This window comes from Crocuta crocuta, unplaced genomic scaffold (assembly GCF_008692635.1).
Source record: "Crocuta crocuta isolate KB4526 unplaced genomic scaffold, BGI_CrCroc_1.0 scaffold457, whole genome shotgun sequence".
NCBI lineage: Eukaryota > Metazoa > Chordata > Mammalia > Carnivora > Hyaenidae > Crocuta > Crocuta crocuta.
This window is the reverse complement of record NW_027531318.1, coordinates 4,017,484-4,038,816: the sequence shown is the minus strand read 5'-3', so window position 1 is coordinate 4,038,816 and position 21,333 is coordinate 4,017,484. Positions and strand designations below refer to the sequence as shown.

The window sequence follows — 21,333 nt, the reverse complement described above, 5'->3', positions numbered from 1 at the left end:
AACTACTGACCTTGGAACTGAATCTACAGAAGATGAAGATGGAACCTTGGAAACTTGACAGTTTGCTGCGGCAGCCAGCTTTAAGGCAGACGATGGAACAGCACTTAAAGTCCTAGGTATATGTCGTGCATTTATGGGAGCAATAGAGTTTACAGTGGCAACTGATGAAGGTACAGTTAATCGAATGTTGTTCCCAATCAGAACCTGAGTTGTTGCAGAATTGGCAGCGGTTACTTGATGACTCAGTGCACTGTGGGAACTTGAAGTCTGTGTCATGTTTGAAGGCTGTAACAAAGTTGAACCTGCGGTTGACGGGCTCGTATGTACAAGTGCTGTTGGTGTAGTACTACTGAGGTGTAAGCCCTTGTATACTCCTAGAGAAAAAGAAAGAAGCATCTAAACAATGTACGACTTTGGTGTTTGTTAGAAATAAATGTTACAAATATCAGAACAAATTTTAAATGTCTTCATCCTTACCTGAGGCTGGAAGGACGCCATTCACCCCAATTCCAAGCACCACATCATCCTTCATCTTGAATCCCATCAGTTGTTCTGATGTCACCAAAGCAGAAGCAGCAAATTGAGCACTAGCAGAATCCAAAGTCTTGGAAACAAAACCCTAAAAAGAAAATACAAAACAAATCTAATCAGCATCACTTAATCTCAAATCAATATTAAAGTTACACAGCTATACCAAAATCAGTTTGAATATAAACCAAAGTGGCAAACCCCTGAAATATCTTCATCTCTTTTGACAGTTAGAAGTTTGAAGAATGTTCAAACAATTTAAGAACTCAGGGATTATGAATTTTGATCTTCACATGTGACACTATGTAATATGGATAAGTCAATTACAAAAATAAACCTTCTAGAATGTGGAAACAGTAAACCTCCAACACGAAGTGTTAGATGAGAAATATGCTAGTAAAACATTTCAGTGATTTGCAAATACATATCATGAAAAAGGAGTATGTAAGCTTCTTTCACCTAACTTAGACACACACACACACACACACACACACACACACACACACACACACACAAAAACTAAAGGTATCTTTGGGACAATAAGATAACTATCCTTTTAGAACAGGAGTAACAAAGTATCATATCATAACTTGGCCTAGAAATTAAGAGGCCCTTTGAATTTCTTTAAATAAATGAATTTTCTTCCAAGATGCTTAGATTCAAATTTCAGACTTTAAGCCTTAAATCTGCTTAAATGGCAAAACATTTATCATGCCTGAGGTTGAAAAGTGATTTCTTTTACTAGTAAAAGAGGTTTAGTATGTAATTTAAGATAAAACTTAATAATAATTAAAATACCTAAGATAATGAGCTGGGTGAGATCATATACTAACAAGGAAAATTCAAAGACTATAGGACAGACTTGGAAGACAGTGTCTTGACTCATTTAACTATGCTTTTTAGCTTTATTTTTTAAAATAGGGAGCAGAGGCAACAGCTTCCATACTCACCTGTAATGTTCTTTCTAAACCCTGTATAGAATGGCTATGATGTAGATTCAGGCGAAAGCCACTTTTCTGCTGGTTAGATGCAAGGTTCTATGACAACAGTTGGTAATTAGAGATGAACTCTGGTGGGAAACAATGAGGGATAATCATAAGACAGACAAATCCCTCACCTGTGAAGTGGTGGTGGAGGAATTACTATTTGCTTGCTGTTGCTGAATTTGTGCAAGCTGCTGTTTCTGCATTAGTGCCAGTTGCTGTTGATGTTGCTGGTATTGTTCGGCTGTAAATGCTGAACATAAAACGAGGAAATACTTTATAAAAACACACAGATACCACACATATCTTACAATACTAAAACAAATTCAGCATTAAAAAAATTTTTGTCCAAAATTAAAGCATTCAACAAAGGCTCATGATCCTGCTAAAGATCACTTCCATATGAAAAATCCAGCATTTTTACAACCACATTTATCAGGAGTGGCTTGAGTTTAAAGAAAAACAAAATTATAAACTTCCTGAGTTATAACAACATAGGAAAGAGAAATGCTCACTTCTCAAGTTTCAGAACCAGTATTTTTGTAAGCTGTGACACTTGTGCTAGACAATGTAAAAAGGTAATCCAGCTTTTTAAATCCACGTATTTAGTATTCAACTTGGCACGGAGCTTGAGAAGAAATCTGATAATTATCATTTGGTTTCTAGTTTACTCATACTACTGTCCCAATGCATTCAGATGATCCCTAACAGTTCTGTGTATAAATACTAATTGTTCTACATATTTTCTAATTTTAGCCATTACAAACATTTCCTCTATATGGAATATAAGGTTGTTGGTTTATTACCTTTTTTATTTTATTTTATTTTTTTAAAGAACTCATCCTTTAACAGGAAGACAAGAGGCTCCAAATGTTAAGGTTAATTAATTTTCCCCACCCAATTAACCCACCTGGAAAAAATCCAGTCAATAAGAACGGAGTTGTTTATGTTGATTTACTGTACAGAATGATGTCTGAGGAAAGACACTGTGTTATGCTACTTATGTTTGTCTATGGAGAGCTCAGTTCTAAAAAAAACAAACAAAAAAATGTTCATTTATTACCCCCCAAAAAAAGTGTGTGCAGTTTTTAAAAAGGAAACCTTTTTCTTTTCTTTTTCTTATCTTTGCCAATTAAAAAAAGGAAAAAAAAGGGCACATACAATCACAACATCTGACTTTAAAGGCTTCTTTAAGAAGCCTGTGGTGTTTGGTTAAGAATTATTTCAAAACACAAAAAAGGTTATCATGCATCCCTGAATACCAGGGAATCTATAAATCATGCAATGCAAATTTCCTCAATCTAAAGTTTAATGTTTTCAAAACACTGTCCACCTAATTTGCTGTTGTCTTTAATTGCATTTTAATAATTTAGTTGAAGAGAGTTTCACTTCGTCAAGTTTTAGAATTTTCACTCATAACTCATAAAGAAACCTTATCTTCCAGGATACATCTTTCTGCCTAGTACCACTACAAAATGTTCAGGTAGAAATTCTACCATATTCTCAATGAAAATTATGAAATAATATTTAAGAAAACCTCAGAAGTTATTAATGTCTACACAGGCTTTACACTTGAACTAAGTGTACACTTAGTTTACACTTGAACTTAGGCTACAGGAGCAAAAACAATTTCTTATAAAAATGTTAGTTGATACCTGTTCTTTTATAAGTTTCTTTTCCTACTATGTTGTATTTCTCAGATCTGAATATTACAGGGAAGACTTTTACTGGTAATAGGATAACCTGTAAATATTTACATAAAGTAACTTTGTGTCAAAATGACCATTTCCATACAATAGAAATGTGCTGATATCAAACCTAAAGAAAAATTAATGCTGCCCTGAATGGTTTCTAATTATTGTAACATTTATCTTTAGTTTTTAAAAAATCCATAAAAAGCAATTTATTATACAGTTTTGCCATAATGTTTTTGAGATTTACACTTCCTAAATTTGAGTGAGTTGTCTACGTCTTGAATTCCCTAGGAGGGGATTCTCAGTAAATTTTTAGAAAAAGGATCATTTCTGCAAGTTCAGGTTATTATATATCTATAATTTAGCATTCACTGGAAGACCTATGTATAAAAAAACTCCATTTATACAAATGAAAATATTCTTTTGTAGAACTCTGCTTTATGTTTTAATAAAAAATTTAGTAATAATAAATCTGAAGTTGATTTGAATAGAGGTTCCAAATATTTTTGCCCTAATATAAGTTAACATTTTAATCCCTGGTCTTTTGAGAGGCCTGTGAATTTCACTTTTAAACAACTGCTAACTTCTTCCTAATTCAGATTTAGAAATAAAAATGCACCTAACACTCATCATGATTTTAGATCAGTATCGTAAACCTACTGCTTAGATATTGTTACACCTTTGGAGTCTAGTTATGAAATTTTCCCCATTTTCAATAAATGATTTAGAAGAAATGAGTATGCTGAGCAACATATAAGCTGAAAGCGACAGTAATAAAAACCATTGGTGTAGGGGCCAAGAAACCTAAATTTATTTTTTTAGCTCTTGGCTCTCTCAAAACTAGCTGAGTCTATCTGGGTAAGTAACTGAAACTTTTAGGGCTCAGTATGTTCATCCAAAATACTTAGATTAAGCTAGGTAATAACTAAAGACTTTTTCAGCCATGTGATACAAGGATTTTATATGTCTTCTGAGAAATAAATTTCTAATCCTTCTAAAAGGCTGTATGAATAAGTAGGAAAAGCCTGGACAAAGGTAAGGTGGTAAATTTGGGCGAATACAATCTGATTTGGGCTTTATATTGTTATTTATATAGGAAACTGAGAAGACTTCAGATGGCATTCTAATTCAAAGTTTAACCAAATGCTAAGTGTAAATAAATAAAAATGACCATCAAGGTAGAAGGTGTTAAGGTTGCAGGTCTACCTCCAGACAGGGTGTAGTAGTCAACTGTGCAATTTACTTAAGGATGGACAGGATGGTTTCATCAACAGATGACCAAACCTAGAATCAGAAGCATTTCACAGAACCCCCAATTTTTAGATCAGGAGGCATCCATGGTGATTTCTCCTCCTACAAGTTCACACTAAAGATGAAGAAACTTTCATCTGAGGTCACAAAGACAGTTAACAGTGGAAGGGGGAAAATCCATCCCCAAACCAATAAGATTTTAAATATAAAAAGAAATAGGTAAAAGTTTGTTTCATATTTAATATTATTTACAAGAAATAATCAAACTTTTTATATACCCAAATAGTGTGACTCAAGTGTTTTAAAAAAACAAACAAACACCCTTGTATACAGAACACCTGAAGGGAGTCTAGTTACGGGAGGAGTCACATGACGGACATGATTAAAAGCTGAGAAAAGGAAAGAAGCATGACAGGACTTCAAATATGTGAAGGATACTATGCTGTTGGAAAAAAGAAAACTTACTCAGTAGGCTTCCAAGGGCAAAAGAGGAATCTGTAGATTTAAACTTAAGGAGGCAGCTTTTGTTCAATATATGGACAAATTTTCTAAATAAGATTCCAAATTCTAGAGTAACCTGATCTAGGGAACTGCTGACTTTGCCCTCCCTAGAGGTGTCTAGGCAAAGGTCAGCAACTACTGTTGTTTTGGTAGCTGCTAATAATTCTCTGGGGTAGGAATTTAGGTGAAATAATCTAAAATGTTACCAGTCTACTTGGACAAAGAAACTCTTATATGGTAACCCAACACCTGGAATAGCCTATAGTTCAACCTGTTGCTCTTTTAAGTCATATTCCTGCAGCTGGAACGGATCAACTGAAATGATCTGAAGTGGGAGTAGTGAGGATGACAGGTACTTAGAAAAAAGTTAATACTTTGAAAATTCAGCTTGAGTAGACTTAAGATTACCAAAATGTACTTTGTTTTGTTTGTTAAAACAAAACAGAGGGGGAAAAAACCCTTAACAACAACAAACCCAAACATCTATTTTAAAAGATAACTCTCAATTAGAAATTTCTTTGAGCAGTAGTCAGAAAAGTATTTTAATACAGGAAAAGGTAACTTTAAAGAAATAAATATAAAATGAAATGACTTCATAGAGTATTAAACTATGATCCCCTAAATCAGCAAGCCTGAACAAAAGTTTTTGTGGTTCATAAGCATTTGTCAGCCACCCAGAAATCCAACCTGAAAAGAAAGAGATGGTATATTGCTGTAGATGGCCAAACATGACTGAACCTGAATTCATCTGGCTGCAAATTACTTGAACATGAGATTTATCTGTGGCCCAATCTTCCCCTTACTGTGACTATGCTTGCCCTTCAGCACACGAGAAAACTATTAACTTTACTATGGGTAGTACTCCAGACCCTGCTTAGGATCTAATTCTGAACTGTGAAACACACTTGGATAAGGATTAAAGTCCTACAGTTTTACGAAATCTAACCATGAAAATATTTAAGGCTCAAATCTAGAGTTCCTTTTAAAATTTCATGTTACAATTTTCATGAAGTAAATTCACTAACTGAAGTGAGCTACGGGGTCCTGAGACTTAGAACATCATTCCAGCTACACATATCCTATTAATTCATGAAAATAAACCTAATCTGTAGAATGCTGATGAAATTTCAGTGGGAGCTAGGAATTCAAATCCTGAACATAGAATGGTGGTTTACAAACCACTTTTCTATTTACAGTCTCTAAATTATATAGCCCTTTCTAAATTATGAAAAAAAAGGTATTAGTTCTGATATCTCATATCCCCCAAACTTGAACACATGCAAATAAGTACTTAGTCATTTAACAAACATTAAATTTTCAAAGGTGCTTTTATAGAGTAAAAAAAAAATAGACTATTCTATTTGGAAACTGTCCAAATCACATATTAACTAAAGATTATTAAAAATATACAATTTAGCCATACATACTAAGATCTAGTCCTAGAAATCCTAAATCACACATACAGTTAAGTCTTCCCAAGTTCCTCAACACTGTGTCATTCTGCTGTGTGTTATCCAGAGGATCAAGCACTCTGGCACCTGACTAACCAGACTACCTAATACCTGACTAACCAGGTTACTCATCTGGCCACACAACTATGCAAAATGGCCAAGATTGGGAAGCAAGCGAAAAAGTTCTGAGCACCAGAAGCTATAAAAGTTGGTGTGTTAAATAAAGCTCATAACTTTTACTAAAAACAACGGATTCTTAATATCCTCATTTAGAATTTCCTGTTTGAAAATGAGAATAAGTAGGCTCTTGTAGGTGATTATTTAGGAAAAGGAAGATTAGTTCAGAGGGGATCACTATGCCACAATATATGAATAAATATTAAAATTTAAAACAGTGACAAAAAAACAAAATACTTGGCTTAAGCAGTAGGCAAGTACATATATATCAACTGATTCCTATCTCATCTAAAAGTTAAGTTCCAAAGTCAGTATCATAAAAATTAACCCTTGAAAATTACTTTAGAGTGTGCCATGATGGATGTTATCTCTTTCAATAAGCCCAGCACAGTTTTCCCTCTGGCATCAGATGGGATCAGTTTTTGTGACTGAGTACCAGACAAAATGGTCTGGCTTGTATATGAGGGCTGTGCTATATGAAAAACTTTATCTTTAAAATTACAATGACACTGATGGAGGTGAATGCTTCACCTACGAATGAAGAAACAATGGAGGCACTAACACTCCATGAGAAACAACAGAATCACTTCTGCCATTTCCAGAGTGGACAATTCTGGAGAATATATTTTTTTCAGTAGAATTCTATTTAGAATCCTGTACACTTTTTGAACTGTTAAAATTTTATTTTCTCCAGGGGCCTATAGTTGAATTCACTTATATGTACATATGATATGATTCTACTGTAATATACTTTATAGAGCATAAAAAGAAGAGCTTTAGGTTTCTGGAGTATTCACAAATAGCAAAGAATATGGGGCGCCTGAGTGGCTCAGTCAGTTAAGCATCTGACTTCAGCTCAGGTCATGATCTCATGGTTTGTGGGTTCCAGCCCCGCATCGGGCTCTGTGCTAACAGCTCAGAGCCTGGAGCCTGTTTCAGATTCTGTGTCTCTCCTGCCATTTATACCCCTCCCCAATTTGTGCTCTGTCTCTGTCTCACAAATAAATAAACTATAAAAAAAAAATTTCAAAGAATAAAGTATTACCCTATAGCAATCTGTAGGCATTTATCCTCTAAGTATATAAAAGATCTAGTAAAAAATTAAGGGAAAATTTAAAACAATAATTGCAATGACAAAAAACTGATAAATCCACTTTCTAAAAGTTGTATATATGGGCAAGGAAATGATTAAAAATCAGTTACTAAATTTTTTTTTCAGCTAAACTTTTAGTTATACTACTACTGTTCAACGTTCATCTTTTAATATTCTTTGGCAAACACAAATCAAGTAAGTCATGTAATATCAATGTAGTATAGCACAACAATTTACATTAAAAAAAGATCATTAAAAGATCCTTAGGATAGTTATAAAATTCAACTCCTCTAATTTTTTTATTAAAGATTTTACTTTTCTAAGTGATCTCTACACCCAATGTGGGGCTTGAACAAGCCAGAAATTAAAAGTCTCATGCTCTACCGACTGAGCTCACCAGGTACCCCCTCAACTTCTCTATTTTAAGGAGTGAGAAGATGGGATTGATGAAACGTGCTAATTTGCTAAAAGAAGTTTCAAGGAATTTATACAGCTTAAAAATCAGGGGAAAACATATTACACGTTTATACCCCACACTATCGTTTCCTTAATATTGAAAAGTTATTTTGATTTTTAAGACTGTAATAGCAGGGAAAACTAACTCTCCTTGATATAAATACACTCTGAAATTAATGTAACTATACTACTTTGTTAGGCCTCAGAAGAATTTAGATTATCTTCTAGCTTTCTAGAAGCATAGATTGCTATGATTTCTGAAATGTGATTATTTTTCTTATGAACTAAGGATTTCCATTCCAAACATTTTAGACACATTTCACAATATAGCCACAAAAAGCTAAAGTAGATATTATCTGGAAATGTTTCCAAAATGACAATAATCCTGTAAAATTAAAATAATCCTTTAATTCAAATATTGTTTTCTGAAATGTTAGTTTCTCTCTTATAAATTATTCTGCATTACTGTCATTAGGCAAGGCTTTTGCATATCTACTAACTTGTTGGTCTACTTTTAAGCAGTTTAAATAAAAGGCTAGAGAAGTGTCCAAGTACAAAATACTAACAAATAACAATCCATTTTCTTTCCTTATTATTTGAAAATATAATTAATGAATCAGGAATTGTGGTTCACAGAGTGTATCCAGGAAACAAATGTCACATATTAAACAGTAATAAGTCACCTTTGTAATGTGGGTTTATTTAAGTGAAAACACATGTACAAACAGAATTCAAATGAATACTTAACCAAGTCCTTTTTTTCCTTATTGTCTTGACAGAAAAGGACTTTTAAACTTAAATATAATAGGCCACATACTCACAAAATTAATGAACCTGACATTTCTATAGAAATGTACATCACAACAAAGAAACATACCAAAGTGTGCTGAACCACCGCTACTTTTACTTTGCGTGGAGGTACTGCATGTCTGGGTCCCGGGCTGTGCTGCTCCTGTTCGATTTATACTCCTATACAATTTTCTACAGGAGAGTTCATCATTGTCACTGTCATGTAGGGATGGTGTCCGAGGCCTAAAATGCCGCCATCTACATGATTTGATATTGACTAGTATCTGACTGAGGTCTTTAGAGAAAGATCTGTCCGAGGTATTTGTTTCTGAGGTATTGGCAAACTGATTGACTGGAGAATGTTGTGGAGAGGAAAGCATTTCCAAATCCAGATGAGGGAACATACTGTCATAGTCTGAGTGAGCTCTGTCCAGTAAGACCCTATTAAAAATAAGGCAGGAAACATATACGTAAAATAGTTATTCAAATTATGTAAAAAAGACGCCCTCAATTCCCCCAAAGCCATCTCAGAGTAAATGTTTAAAAGGTAAAACTTTGATTATTTCAGTATTTGGCTCCTATAGGCTAAATTCCCAATTTCTTTTCTTTTCTAAAAAAAATTCTCCATTTCTGATAAAAGTTTTTACTTTATCATGATCTGATTAAAGACAGGACTCTGCCTAAATAATAAGGTATACTATTCATTTGACATCAGTAGGAGTCTTTCAGCAGTTCTATGAGTTGGTCTACCAGTGTAAGTTACTGATAAAACATGAGACTTTATTGCTTTTCAAACTGCTTTTCAACCAAAGGTTTTTATTTCCATTACAAAGCACCAAAGCACTTTATAAAATACCTCCTCTCTATTAAACAAACACTTCATTCTTTTTTATTTCCTTCTTTTTCCTTTTGGCAGGGGCAGGGGGGAGGTAGGAGAAGAGCAGTAAAAGGTATGTGATCTTTGGGATATTTTATACCATTAAGATTTCTTTTAAAAAAATTATTTGTCTTTTTTATGTTTTAGAGAGAGAGAGAGAGAGAGAGAGAGAGAGAGAGAGAGAGAATGTGCAAGCAGGGGAGAAGGATAGAGGGAGAGGGAGGGAGAAAGAGAATTTTTAGGTAGGCTCCACACTCAGTGAAGAGCCTGTGGGGTGTGATCCCACGAACCTGGGATCATAATCTGAGCCAAAATCAAGAGTCAGATGTTCAACAAACTGAGCCACCTAAGGCGCTTCTCATTAAAATTTCTTATAGACCAAGTATTTGATATCCAGTACTCTAGAGGATATATTTTTATAAACTTTATAAAATTGATTCTAGTCTATCTTAAAATGCAAACACTGACTAATGCTAGTACAGAATAAAATATAACCAATATAGAGAATTTTCACTACTATTGATGTCAACACAATAATGGGGAGAAAAGCAATAAATAAAATATATTTCAGTGCCCAATTCTAAACTAATGTTTAAATGATTACAAACTGAAATTAAGATTCAAAAATGAAACAAATGTAAACATAAGCCATAATTCTCTATAAATCACATCCTTAGATTTTTTTCCCCCAAAGCACCTTAATACCAACATAGGAATAGCTTTCTTCTTCTGCACTTTTATGTGCTCTGTAATTCCTTCTTGCCTCCTGCACAAATACACTAAGTCTCACATAAAGGCATCTAGAATATACAGAGGTTCTATCATGTTTAAACAAAAGAAGAGCAATTAGATCCAGAAAAACTGGGATGTCAAGGTCAGGTTATGCATGGATCTTGGATCCTTTTCACTGATGAGTTAAACTTAGTATACTGGTTACATGACATTTCTTGTTGTTGTTGCTGATTTTTAATTATTTTATTTTAGAGAGAGAAAGCGTGAGGAGAGAAAGGCAGAGGGAGAGAGAGAATTTTAAGCAGGCTCCACTCTCAGTATGAAGCCCTATGTGGAGCTCAATCACAAGACCCTGGATCATGTGATTTTGGATCATGACCTGAGCCAAAATCAAGGGTCGAATACTTAACTGGCTGAGCTACCCAAGTGCCCCAAGTTTTATAACATAGCCTATTCAATCCTTTCTCCTGATATCTCCCAGAATTTCTGAAACAACTTTTTGCAGTGTCTTTAAGGATTTTAGTCAAAAAATAAGTTAAGAACAGCAATTGGGAACAAATGAGCTACTGAGAAGGATTACCTCACTTTCAACTCTAGATGTGACCACTCGCTATCTAAAAATATCCCTATGCTAGGAATACAGAAATACCTTACCTTCCACCGCGCCCAACCCGTCTTCGTGCAAATCCAATACACCTTTGGGGTACGGTGAGGGTAGTTAAGCAGTATCTATATCGTACATCCCCTAGTCCTCCATCTTTAGGACTAGTCCAAGGCCAGTTGCCAGTTTGGTCTAAGTGAGGCTTAAAAAAAAAAATCCAAATTATCTCATTTTGTTGGTTAAAGGTGAACAGTTTGTTACCAAAAAAAAAGAACTTGAAACTTACAGCATAGTACTGACAGCCTGCTTTCCTACGGAAAGCAAAAGGACCATCAGGATCATTTTCTTCTTCAGCTTCTGAAGAGCCAGACAAAACCTTTAAATAAAATGAAGTGAGTCAAAGCATGTGACTTCCTACATCCCTCCTCTATACTCATACAGAATTTCTCTTATTTACCTGGGAGAGAGGTTCTTCATCTGAGCTGGGAAAGTCATACTGATTTAAATCTTTAGCATTAAAGACTGGCAGTGCGGCAGGACTCGTCTGTTGAGGAGTAGCAGCAGCAGACGATGGTAAGACTTTGGGCTTCTTCTCATATTTACGTTTAGGTCGGGTAAGATCAGCTTTATCTTGCTGCAATAAAGTCATATACTAATCAAACACCAGAAACCATGTTCATCAAACCTTAATGTTTGGATAAGTTTTAAAATGAAATTTATAGCTATAATGAAGTCATTCATAGAAGAGATAGAAGACTTTATATTTTGTCATCTTACATTGTATAATCTTAGAGGTTGGTCTCTACAAAACATGGGTATGTTCCTACAACCTAAATATAACCTTATAAAATATTTTGTTCCAATTAAAATAGAAGAAAAGAAGTTCTTGAGCTTTTGAAATCCTGTAACTGCAGTTTGTATTTATCACTGGCTCCTATACCTTTTTCTTAATTTTCTATGAAAAATCTAGAAGAGAATAAAAAAGGGGGATCTAGTCCTTATTCTAATGAATTAACAAATCAGTTTTGGGAAAATAATGAAAATAATTTTACAGATGCACAAAGCAAACCTCAGATAACTATTACCATACTGGAACCTAAAGTTATAATGTGGAGATGTCACAAAATTAGAGTAGTAAAGATTTGAATTTGAGCAGTTTTAGATGCTAAAGAGATGAAATCATTAAACAGGGACAACATAGCACAAGGCTAAAATACAAAAGCAAGAGCGACTGAGCTGATGAACTGAGTGATGTTAGAAATATGTATGGCAGGTAATAGCAAAGGCGAGGAGAAGTATGAAGTATTCAACAGGCAAGAAAGGTTAGAGGCAAAAATAATCCATGTTGGGAAGAAAAAGTCATGGCAAGTAGCATGGTTATATACACATGCTAAAATATTTATATCAAATTTTATATTGTTTATGGCATTACAGTATATGGTTATCTCTCTTTACAATTCCTACTGTTGCTGTTGCATTGACAGACCAATCTTGCACCACAAGCTTTGTGGCATGTTTTATGGTAAAATTTATGTGTTTTTTTTTTAACTCTAATGATAAAATACCATTCCATTATCAGCTACTATTATCACAAAAATTTTTATCACCTTACTTTTTTTTTTACATTTTTAAAAATATTTATTCATTTCGAAAGAGACAGAGTGTGAGCAGGGAAGGGGCAGAGAGAGAAGGAGACACAGAATCCGAAGTAGGCATCCCTACCTTATTTGCTTTAAACTCCTTCACATCCATTGTTTCCTGATGTTTAAATTGACTGCTATTAGTAATAGGGATGATGGGGATGGCATAGGTAGGTTTCATTGGCTGTCTCTGTGCCATAACCTCAGACATGATCTCTCCATTGTAGTCACCCAAATTATACCTGAAATTTAAAAAAAAAAAACTTAGAAAATTAAAGTTAGTTTTCTATATACTTAAGAATTTTAATACCTGAGACATAATAATACACACTGATTAGACTGAAGAGTACAATTAAACTTTGACTATTTGCTGAATGCTTATTAAAATTAAAGATTACATAATTCCTTTTGTTTCTTCTGTTTAGTTTTTGGCTTTTAGCTTTATCCTGGTACCAAAGATAGATGACTACTGGGAAAAAAAAAAAAGGTTCGAACTATAACTTACCAAATTTGGTGAAAGATTTGGTGGAGATATTGAAATTAATGCCCAAGATGGTATTGAGAAACTTTCTGCTAATTTGAATTGCTTTGTGCTTTACTATAAAACTAATTTTCCTGAAACAAATTATAAGAAATTTAATATTCTTTGGAGATACTGACTGGGAAACAGGAGAACGAGGCTCCAAGTTTTCACTGCACACCTTCCTGAATGACTGAATGTTAAGATTATGGGCCTTTCCCCTCCCTTCTCTATACTTCTCTGTTAAAAAATCCAATATGTGTTTTAAAAAACAGAAAAAAAAACCCTCCAGTACCACCTAGTGAGTAAATTAGAAGCTGTAGGATTGAAAATGTTCTCTCCCTCTCAGCCTTGCACTCAACTCAAATATGGACAAAAAAATTAGCTTATGCCTGGCATATTTTAATTTTTTTAAAAAAATATTTATTTTATTCTTGAGAGACAGAGAGAGACAGAGTGTGAGCAGGGCAAAGAGAGATGGAGACCTAGAATCTGAAGCAGGTTGGTTCCAGGCTCTGAGCTGTCAGCACAGAGCTCGATGTGGGGCTCGAGCCCACAAACTATGAGATCATGACCTAAGCTGAAGTCAGACACCCAACCAACTGAGCCACCCAGGTGCCCCATGGCATATTTTAATTTTACTTAACCCAGTCACTTGTAAAGAAATAGAGAAACACATGTAAAATTACACAAAGTATATCATACCACACATTTACATAGTCTTTACTTCTTATTAAAAGAAGGTACTTCTAGGGTTAATGGCTTAGGTACCATACTTCAATACACAAAATGCTAATGGTACCTTACTTCCTACTGAAATATTGCTATTAAAGTATACTTTACCTCTTTTCCATAATTTCCAGTGTTAAGTGCAATAGCTCCCTTTTACTCTTTTCTCTTCTTTTTATCATCTCTAGGATAGTAACAGCCCGACTCAGATCGCGACGCAGCTTAAGCATTTTTTCATAAGAGGCTTCATCATTTTTGCGATTCTGCAAATAAGAAGTTGCTTCTTGAATGTCAATAACATTTCTCTAGTGGCATTCTGAATACAGCTATTGACATATAAGAATACATATATTTGATAGGTTAGTTCAAATTTTAAAGAAACTGAAAGGGAATATGGATCACCAGGATCAATTTTATATAGGATTTTAAAATAGTTTAAAATACACCATTAATAGCTATGTAATGAATCCTAAGGTTGATTCACTTTAAATGAATATTTTTCATTATTTTGTATAGAAAGTCTATTTAAACACAAATTAAAATACTGCTTCAGATACTGAGAGATTTGTAAGTATAAATAATTTTTCTCACATCAAAAAAAATTAGAAAAGAAGTTTTCCAAATTCACTTACTTTTCGAGTCTGCATTTTTTCAGTACGTCTTCTAAAAGCCACATAAGGATCATTTGTGCTGGAACCATCTCGTTTCTCTTGTTTTACCGATGGGATAAGAGATGGCCCCCGACAGTTTTTTCTCTTTTTAATCCAGTATTCATAAACTTCTCTAATTAATTCATCATCTTCTTTTAGCAGTAGCTTGGCTTCCTGCAGACTGACTGGCTAAATGTAAAATCATTATGTCATTTTCCTATAATATATACATAAGTTCAAAAGTACTTCCAACTTTCAATGACAATAAAAGAGCAATAATTAATAACAGCAAACCTGGAGTGCCTTATACATGTCAGTCACTGATGCTTTATATACATTATTTTAGTTAATGTTCACAACAGTCTTATTGTGTTTATCATCTCTATTTTACAGAGGGGGAAAATGAGGTATAAAAACATTTAAACATATCACTCAAGATTATGCAAGTTAGTACTGGGCGGATATGGCATATGAATTCATGCTTGTTAACTCCAGAGTCTGCTCCAGAGTTAATGTTCCCCAACATTATCTGTTTCCATATAGATATGGAAACACACACTTATTATATATACAGTAAAGTTGTACCTGCTGACCACTGCCTTTTTCTAGACGGTCAATCATCTCCTCAAATTGCAACGGGCAGATGTCCATTTTCTTTTTCAGTTTATTCACAAATACTTCATCTTCAGAATCCAAATCATAATCAGGCTGTTCAGCATCCAAACTAAAAGCTGACAGAAGAAACCATAAGGAATCATTTACTATGTGAATCCACTGACAAAAACCTCTCACGGATGTCTGGATAAAAACAAAATCTAGATTTTCTAAAGAAATAAGAAATGTATGTTTCCCATATTTAAAGTTTAAGGAGACTATCCTTACTGTTAACAGACACATAAGTCATAAAAGACAATGGATGTGACCCCTTCCACTCACCTGAAGCAAATAAACTAGAAGCCCATTATTAAGAACATAAGGAGATTCTTATAGCTTAAAATGATGAAGTATCAGCAATTTCATATGTTTGATATAATATAAAAGGTTAAGGTTTTTAAATAAGATTGTTTCTAGAATATTTAAGTCCTACTTAATAGATTATTTAACTATTTTACCAAATGCTTAGGGAGTGGTATTTAAAGCTGAAGCGTTAGGGGCACCTGGGTGGCTCAGTCGGTTAAGTGTCTGACTTCAGTTCAGATCATGATTTCACAGTTCGTGGGTCTGAGCCCTGCATTGGGCTCTCTGCTGACAGCTAGCTCAGAGCCTGGAGCCTGTTTTGGATTCTGTATCTCCCTCTCTCTCTGACCCTCCCCTGCTCATGCTGTCTCTCTCAGAAATAAATTAAATAAAAAACTTAAAAAATTTTTTTTAAATAATTTAAAAAATAAATAAATAAAGCTGAAGTGTTAGAAGCCACTGCCAGTAATAGTAAGAGCTTTCATTCAATGAATGCACATCTGTTGTTTGTTTCCTTATGACAATCACTGTCATGGTGATAGAAATGTGATATATTTCTCTATTTGTTAGGATCTGAAAAAAAGGCGAAGAACCACTGCTCTATATTATCAAATGTCATTCAATTACTTATCAATATTAAACTAGGTTGACAATAATACAAATAAAATATTAAATAGCTTGATATAAAAATGTCTCATACCTTTTCCTTCCTTAACTTTCTATCACCTCAGAATCCAAATCCTTAGGACTATATGAAGCCCCTTTTGACCTAGTCTCTCCAGTCTCATTCATCAGTACTTTTTGACATAGCAAATTTCATCTATTTCTTTTTTAAGTAATCTCTATACCTGATGTGGGGCTTGAACTCGCAACTCTAAGATCAAGAGTTGTGTTGGGGCACCTGGGTGGCTCGGCTGGTTAAGCATCTGACTTCGGCTCAGGTCATGATCTCATGGTTTGTGGGTTCGAGCCCCGCGTTGGGCTCTGTGCTGACGGCTCAGAGCCTGGAGCCTGCTTCAGATTCTGTCTCTCCCTCTCCCTCTGGCCCTCCCCTGCTTGTGCTCTGTCTCTCCAGAAATAAACAAATGTTAAAAAAAAAAAAAGAGTTGTGTGCTCTATTGAGTGAGGTGAGCTAGCCAGGTGCCTCTCAAATTTTATATATTTTATATAGCATGCTATTTCATGTCTTTGTATTAGCTATTTTCTGCTTGCCCACCCAGCAAATGACTGCAAATGACTGTTTAATCTTTTCAAAACCCAACCTGACATCAAGTCCTGTGGAATTCCGTCCTAACTGCTCCAACTAGTAAATAGTTCCTTGTCACTTTTAGCTTTTTCAGAAGCTACGAACCCTCTCACCAGGGGGAAAAAAATGTGTGAACATATAACATTCTGCATAAATCACAAGCAATCCAAACATCCCTAAAAGCTGTGGTTACAAGCTTAAAAAATTCCTGTTGTAGATCAATGTCTTTCTTTTGTACTATTTTCTACACGTACATTACAATCTACTTGATAAGTATTACAATATGACTGATTTCCTTGAAAGGAGGCTTTGTGACTTCTTATTTATCTCTGTACCTCTAGTGCAGAGACAGTAAACATGTTCATCTCGTATGCCAACTCTGTTTGCTGTACCCTACTGAAAAGCATACTGATACTGCCTCTATTCAAGTTGGGGGGGGATAAAAAATATGAAAATATATGTAGTCATCCACTAATGATATATGTGATAGGTACAAGAGGTGAGTGACCCTTTGGCTACTCCAAACCTACATCCTTGCCTCAAGTTTAAAATAGTATCTGACCTACAGGAATCCAATAAATATTTGTAGAATTGAACATATTATATACCATTGTTCATTTTCCATATTGACCTATATTACACTTCTGTAACTTTTCCTAATTAAAATATTTAGACTCCTTCATGATAACTCTATATATTGGGGTGCCTGGGTGGCTCAGTTGGTTGACTGTCTGACTCTTGATTTAGGCTCAGGTCATGATCTCGTGGTTTATAAGACTGAGCCCTACACTGGGCTCCATACTGATCTTGAAGCACTCCATACTGATCTTGAAGCCTGCTTGGGATTCTCTCTCCCTCTCTCTCTCTGCCCTGCCCCTGCTCATGAGTGCTCTCTAAAAAATTTTTAAAAACCCAAAACTCTATATATTAACATCTCTGCACCCATGTTTCTTATAAGCACTGGCCTTCCAATGACTTTCCATGATCTATTTCTGTTTGTTACTGCTATATAAACAGAGCTTTGGAGATCCTGAAGTAGACTAAACACTGATTAAAAATACTTGTTTTGTTGGGTTCCTAACCAAAACAATCCAAAGCTGTATTGTTCAATAGGATAGCCACTAGCCAATTTAAATTAGTAAGATTGAATTAAAAATCTAGTACATTAGTCACATTAGCCATACTTCAAGTACTAAATAGCTATATGTGGCTAGTNTTTTCCTGAAAGCACAGATTATAAAATATTTCACTAAAATTTTATTAAAAAGTGGTGATCCTGATAATATAGACAGCCAAACTGATAGGGACCAACCAGCAATGTTCTGCTTGAGGGTATATTTTATATGTTTTTAGGGTCTCATTTATGTATTACTTTGGCATCCTCCACTATAAAATGATTTTTCAGATCAAATCACACTTCCAAACTTAATTATTCACAAAAATGAAGCAAACCCATCTACTATCACCTTATTATTGCATTATCAAAATATATCCAACATACATTATATCATGAATGACAAGTCATATCCAACATATGGAGGAAGGAAATCAAGACTGGAAAGAAAGGACCTTGTTCTAGGACCTCTGTGTCTTTTATAGAAGTTAACAAGTATCTGATGGTCGAGACTGCTCTTGCCTCTGCAAGAGACTTTCCTTTCATAGTTGGTGCAAACACATGTAAGATCTTAAAACGTAAGGAGAACCAAATCTTGTTGAGACATAAAAATATTAAAAGCCCTAGAAAAATGCTAACATGTAAAAATTCACTTTAGGATTTCATTTGACCAAAAAAACCAGAGCCAATGATTAACATGTCATTTGACTTCAGCCAAATCTACCACTTCCCAATGATAGCTCAACTGCAGCTGATAAAGATATAACATATTTATCATGGTGCTAAAAATAGGAGTATCTTCAAACTTTCTGGGCCATGTTATTGAGTTTGTTCAAAATAGAAAATAGGATCTGCAGAGAAACAGGCAAGTGGATTACATCTTGTAATTAAGTTGTCAATTAAAATGAGACCTAGCTAGCCAGTAATTGCTTAAAAACAGGAGCCATATTGTAGAGGCTAAGTCCTTTTAAAATATTTCGATAGGGATAAACCCAGATTTGTGTATGGTTAAACAAAATACACAGATGAAGAAAATGCAGTAGAAAATAAATCTAAGCAAGAACATGTAAGAGTACATATAAATTGATTATTTTTAAAGGAGATACAAAGCAGTACAAACCACAGTCTCATGCTTAGGGTCAAGTAATAGAGATGAAATATATATAAAATGCTTATATAACAAATGGCATATCTAGCTCAGACCATAACCCCAAATAACATTTTAAAAATACAAGAGGCAAGGGCGCCTGGGTGGCTCAGTTGGTTAAGCATCCAACTCTCGATTTCAGCTCAGGTCATGCTCTTACGGTCATGGGATTGAGCCCTCCATTGGGATCCACGATGGGTGTAAAGCCTGCTTAGGATTCTATTTCTCCCTCTCTCTGCTCCTCTCTCATTTGCATGTGCATGCCCACTCTCTTCTCTCTCCAAATAAATAAATAAATAAATAAAAATAAAAAATAAACTAAAAGAGGCAAATAGTGAAAGGATATTTGGGTCCATCAAACAGCACAAATTGTGGATTAGAAACAGAATGTAATCCCTGACTGAAAAGAACGCACACCATCCAAAGTTCAGAACATGTGTCAGACCAGGAATAGTGAGTGGGTTTCAATTCAAGCACTAATCCTCAATGATTGGTAATACCAACTTGCAAAGTTCTTGAAATAAATGCTGAGCAGCAGAAAATACTGTTAATAGTGATATTTACTATGGTGTGGTAGGTATTTGACATCTTTGCCTTAGACCTAAGAAGACAAAGCTATTATTGGCTAGCTAGATCATCAAAGTCTTCAACTTCTTTATACTTGTACAGAGCTTAGAGTCACTTCTAGAATATACTTAAGGAGAATGAATAGAGAATCCCAGATTTGAAAGATTTAAATCACAGACGTGAAATCCTTTTTGATAAAGTTCTGTGGTTGATTTTATATGTTAGAATGTAGTACCAGAAGAATAATGGGGGAAGATGGAGTATTGTAGGGAGATGGGGAGGTAGGCAAAGGAAGGAGAAAATGCAGTCTTTCAGAACTGGGCCATAAAGACAGGATACATCCATGGTGAGAGGTAATTCTACAAAGATCTATTTTAAAAAAACCTTTTCATTTAGAAATTCCCACTTCTAAAAATTACAAAATGAAAAGAGTACAAGGAATACTTACATATCCTTTCCCAGATTCACCTACTGTTAAATTTTATTAATTATCATTTGCATGCATTCTCTGTATCAATCTATATACACATACATACTTTATTTATTGGGACACTGGAGGGTACATTACATTCACAGCTGCTCTTTACTGCTAAACACTTCACAGTGTTATTTCCTTAGATTCTTTTGTATGATCACAGTATAGTCATCAACCTCATAAATTTACACTCAAACAACAATTTAACTTCCTGCCTATATTTCAATTTTGCCAGCTGATCCAGCACAGGACCAGTCTAGGATCAGGTATTATTTTTGTTACTGTCTCTTTGGCTTCCTTTAATCTGGAACATTTCCATACTCTTTGTCTTTTAAGACACTAATATTTTTGAGAGTAGAGTCCTTTCCCCAGAACTTGCCTTCTTCTTATTCCCGTTGTGATTAGATTATGCACTCTCAGATGGCATACTCAACTTTCTTAATCCTTCTCAGGGTATCACATCTAGAGGCACACAATGTTCATCTGTTCCTCATAAGTGATGTTAATTTTGATCAGTCACGAAATTACCCAATTATTCCACTGCATAACTACTGTTTGTTTTTCTTCCCTTCTCTTGTAACTAATAAGCGATTGGTAGGGAGAGCTTAAGACCATGCAATTATCCTGCTCCTTTTCAAAATTTCCTCTTCTATTGAGAACACACTGATGATTCTTACATGATTCAATCTTGATCATGATAACTGCAAAATGACTTTATAACGCCAGCACTCTCTTCATAGTGTAGCATTCAGCTTTTGGCTTTATACTACAAAAGCAGGAGACTACTCTTCACCATTTTTTATAATCAGTATGGATTCGTGAATTCCTACATTTTTAATGCTTTACAATTGTTATGCTTACTTAATCCATTGCTTTAATCTTGCTTCTTGACTTTTCCACTGGATAGAGCTATAAATATATATATATCTCTAAATATACACATATATACATATATAAATATATATCAAGATTGGTCTTTAGAACGAGGTTTCCTGTGGGGTGCCTGGGTGACTCAGTCAGTTGAATATCCAACTCTTGATTTCGGCTCAGGTCATGATCCCAGGACAGTGAGATCAAGCCCTGCATCAGGCTCTGCACTAAGCATGGAATCTGTTTAAGACTCTCTCTCCCCTGGTCTCTATGCCCTTCCAAGTT

General features: G+C 34.7%; 1 protein-coding gene across 3 annotated transcripts in view; it reads right to left on the bottom strand.

Moving 5' to 3' along the window:
* Positions 1-21,333, bottom strand: part of EPC1 (enhancer of polycomb 1) — a 68,435-nt gene that overhangs the window by 3,339 nt on the left and 43,763 nt on the right. Inside the window, exons 3-14 of one of the 3 annotated variants that reach the window (XM_077771719.1) lie at positions 15,258-15,403; positions 14,655-14,861; positions 14,137-14,285; positions 12,856-13,015; positions 11,591-11,767; positions 11,420-11,509; positions 11,187-11,335; positions 9,012-9,364; positions 1,646-1,764; positions 1,479-1,565; positions 478-619; positions 11-374 (exon numbers count right to left, since the gene is read on the bottom strand). In XM_077771719.1, the coding sequence (XP_077627845.1) occupies positions 11-374; positions 478-619; positions 1,479-1,565; positions 1,646-1,764; positions 9,012-9,364; positions 11,187-11,335; positions 11,420-11,509; positions 11,591-11,767; positions 12,856-13,015; positions 14,137-14,285; positions 14,655-14,861; positions 15,258-15,403 (2,143 nt within the window). Of the gene's footprint in view, positions 1-10; positions 375-477; positions 620-1,478; positions 1,566-1,645; positions 1,765-2,425; positions 2,539-9,011; positions 9,365-11,186; positions 11,336-11,419; positions 11,510-11,590; positions 11,768-12,855; positions 13,016-14,136; positions 14,286-14,654; positions 14,862-15,257; positions 15,404-21,333 lie in introns of those variants that run through there. The other 2 variants (XM_077771720.1, XM_077771721.1) reach the window with 2 other exon arrangements.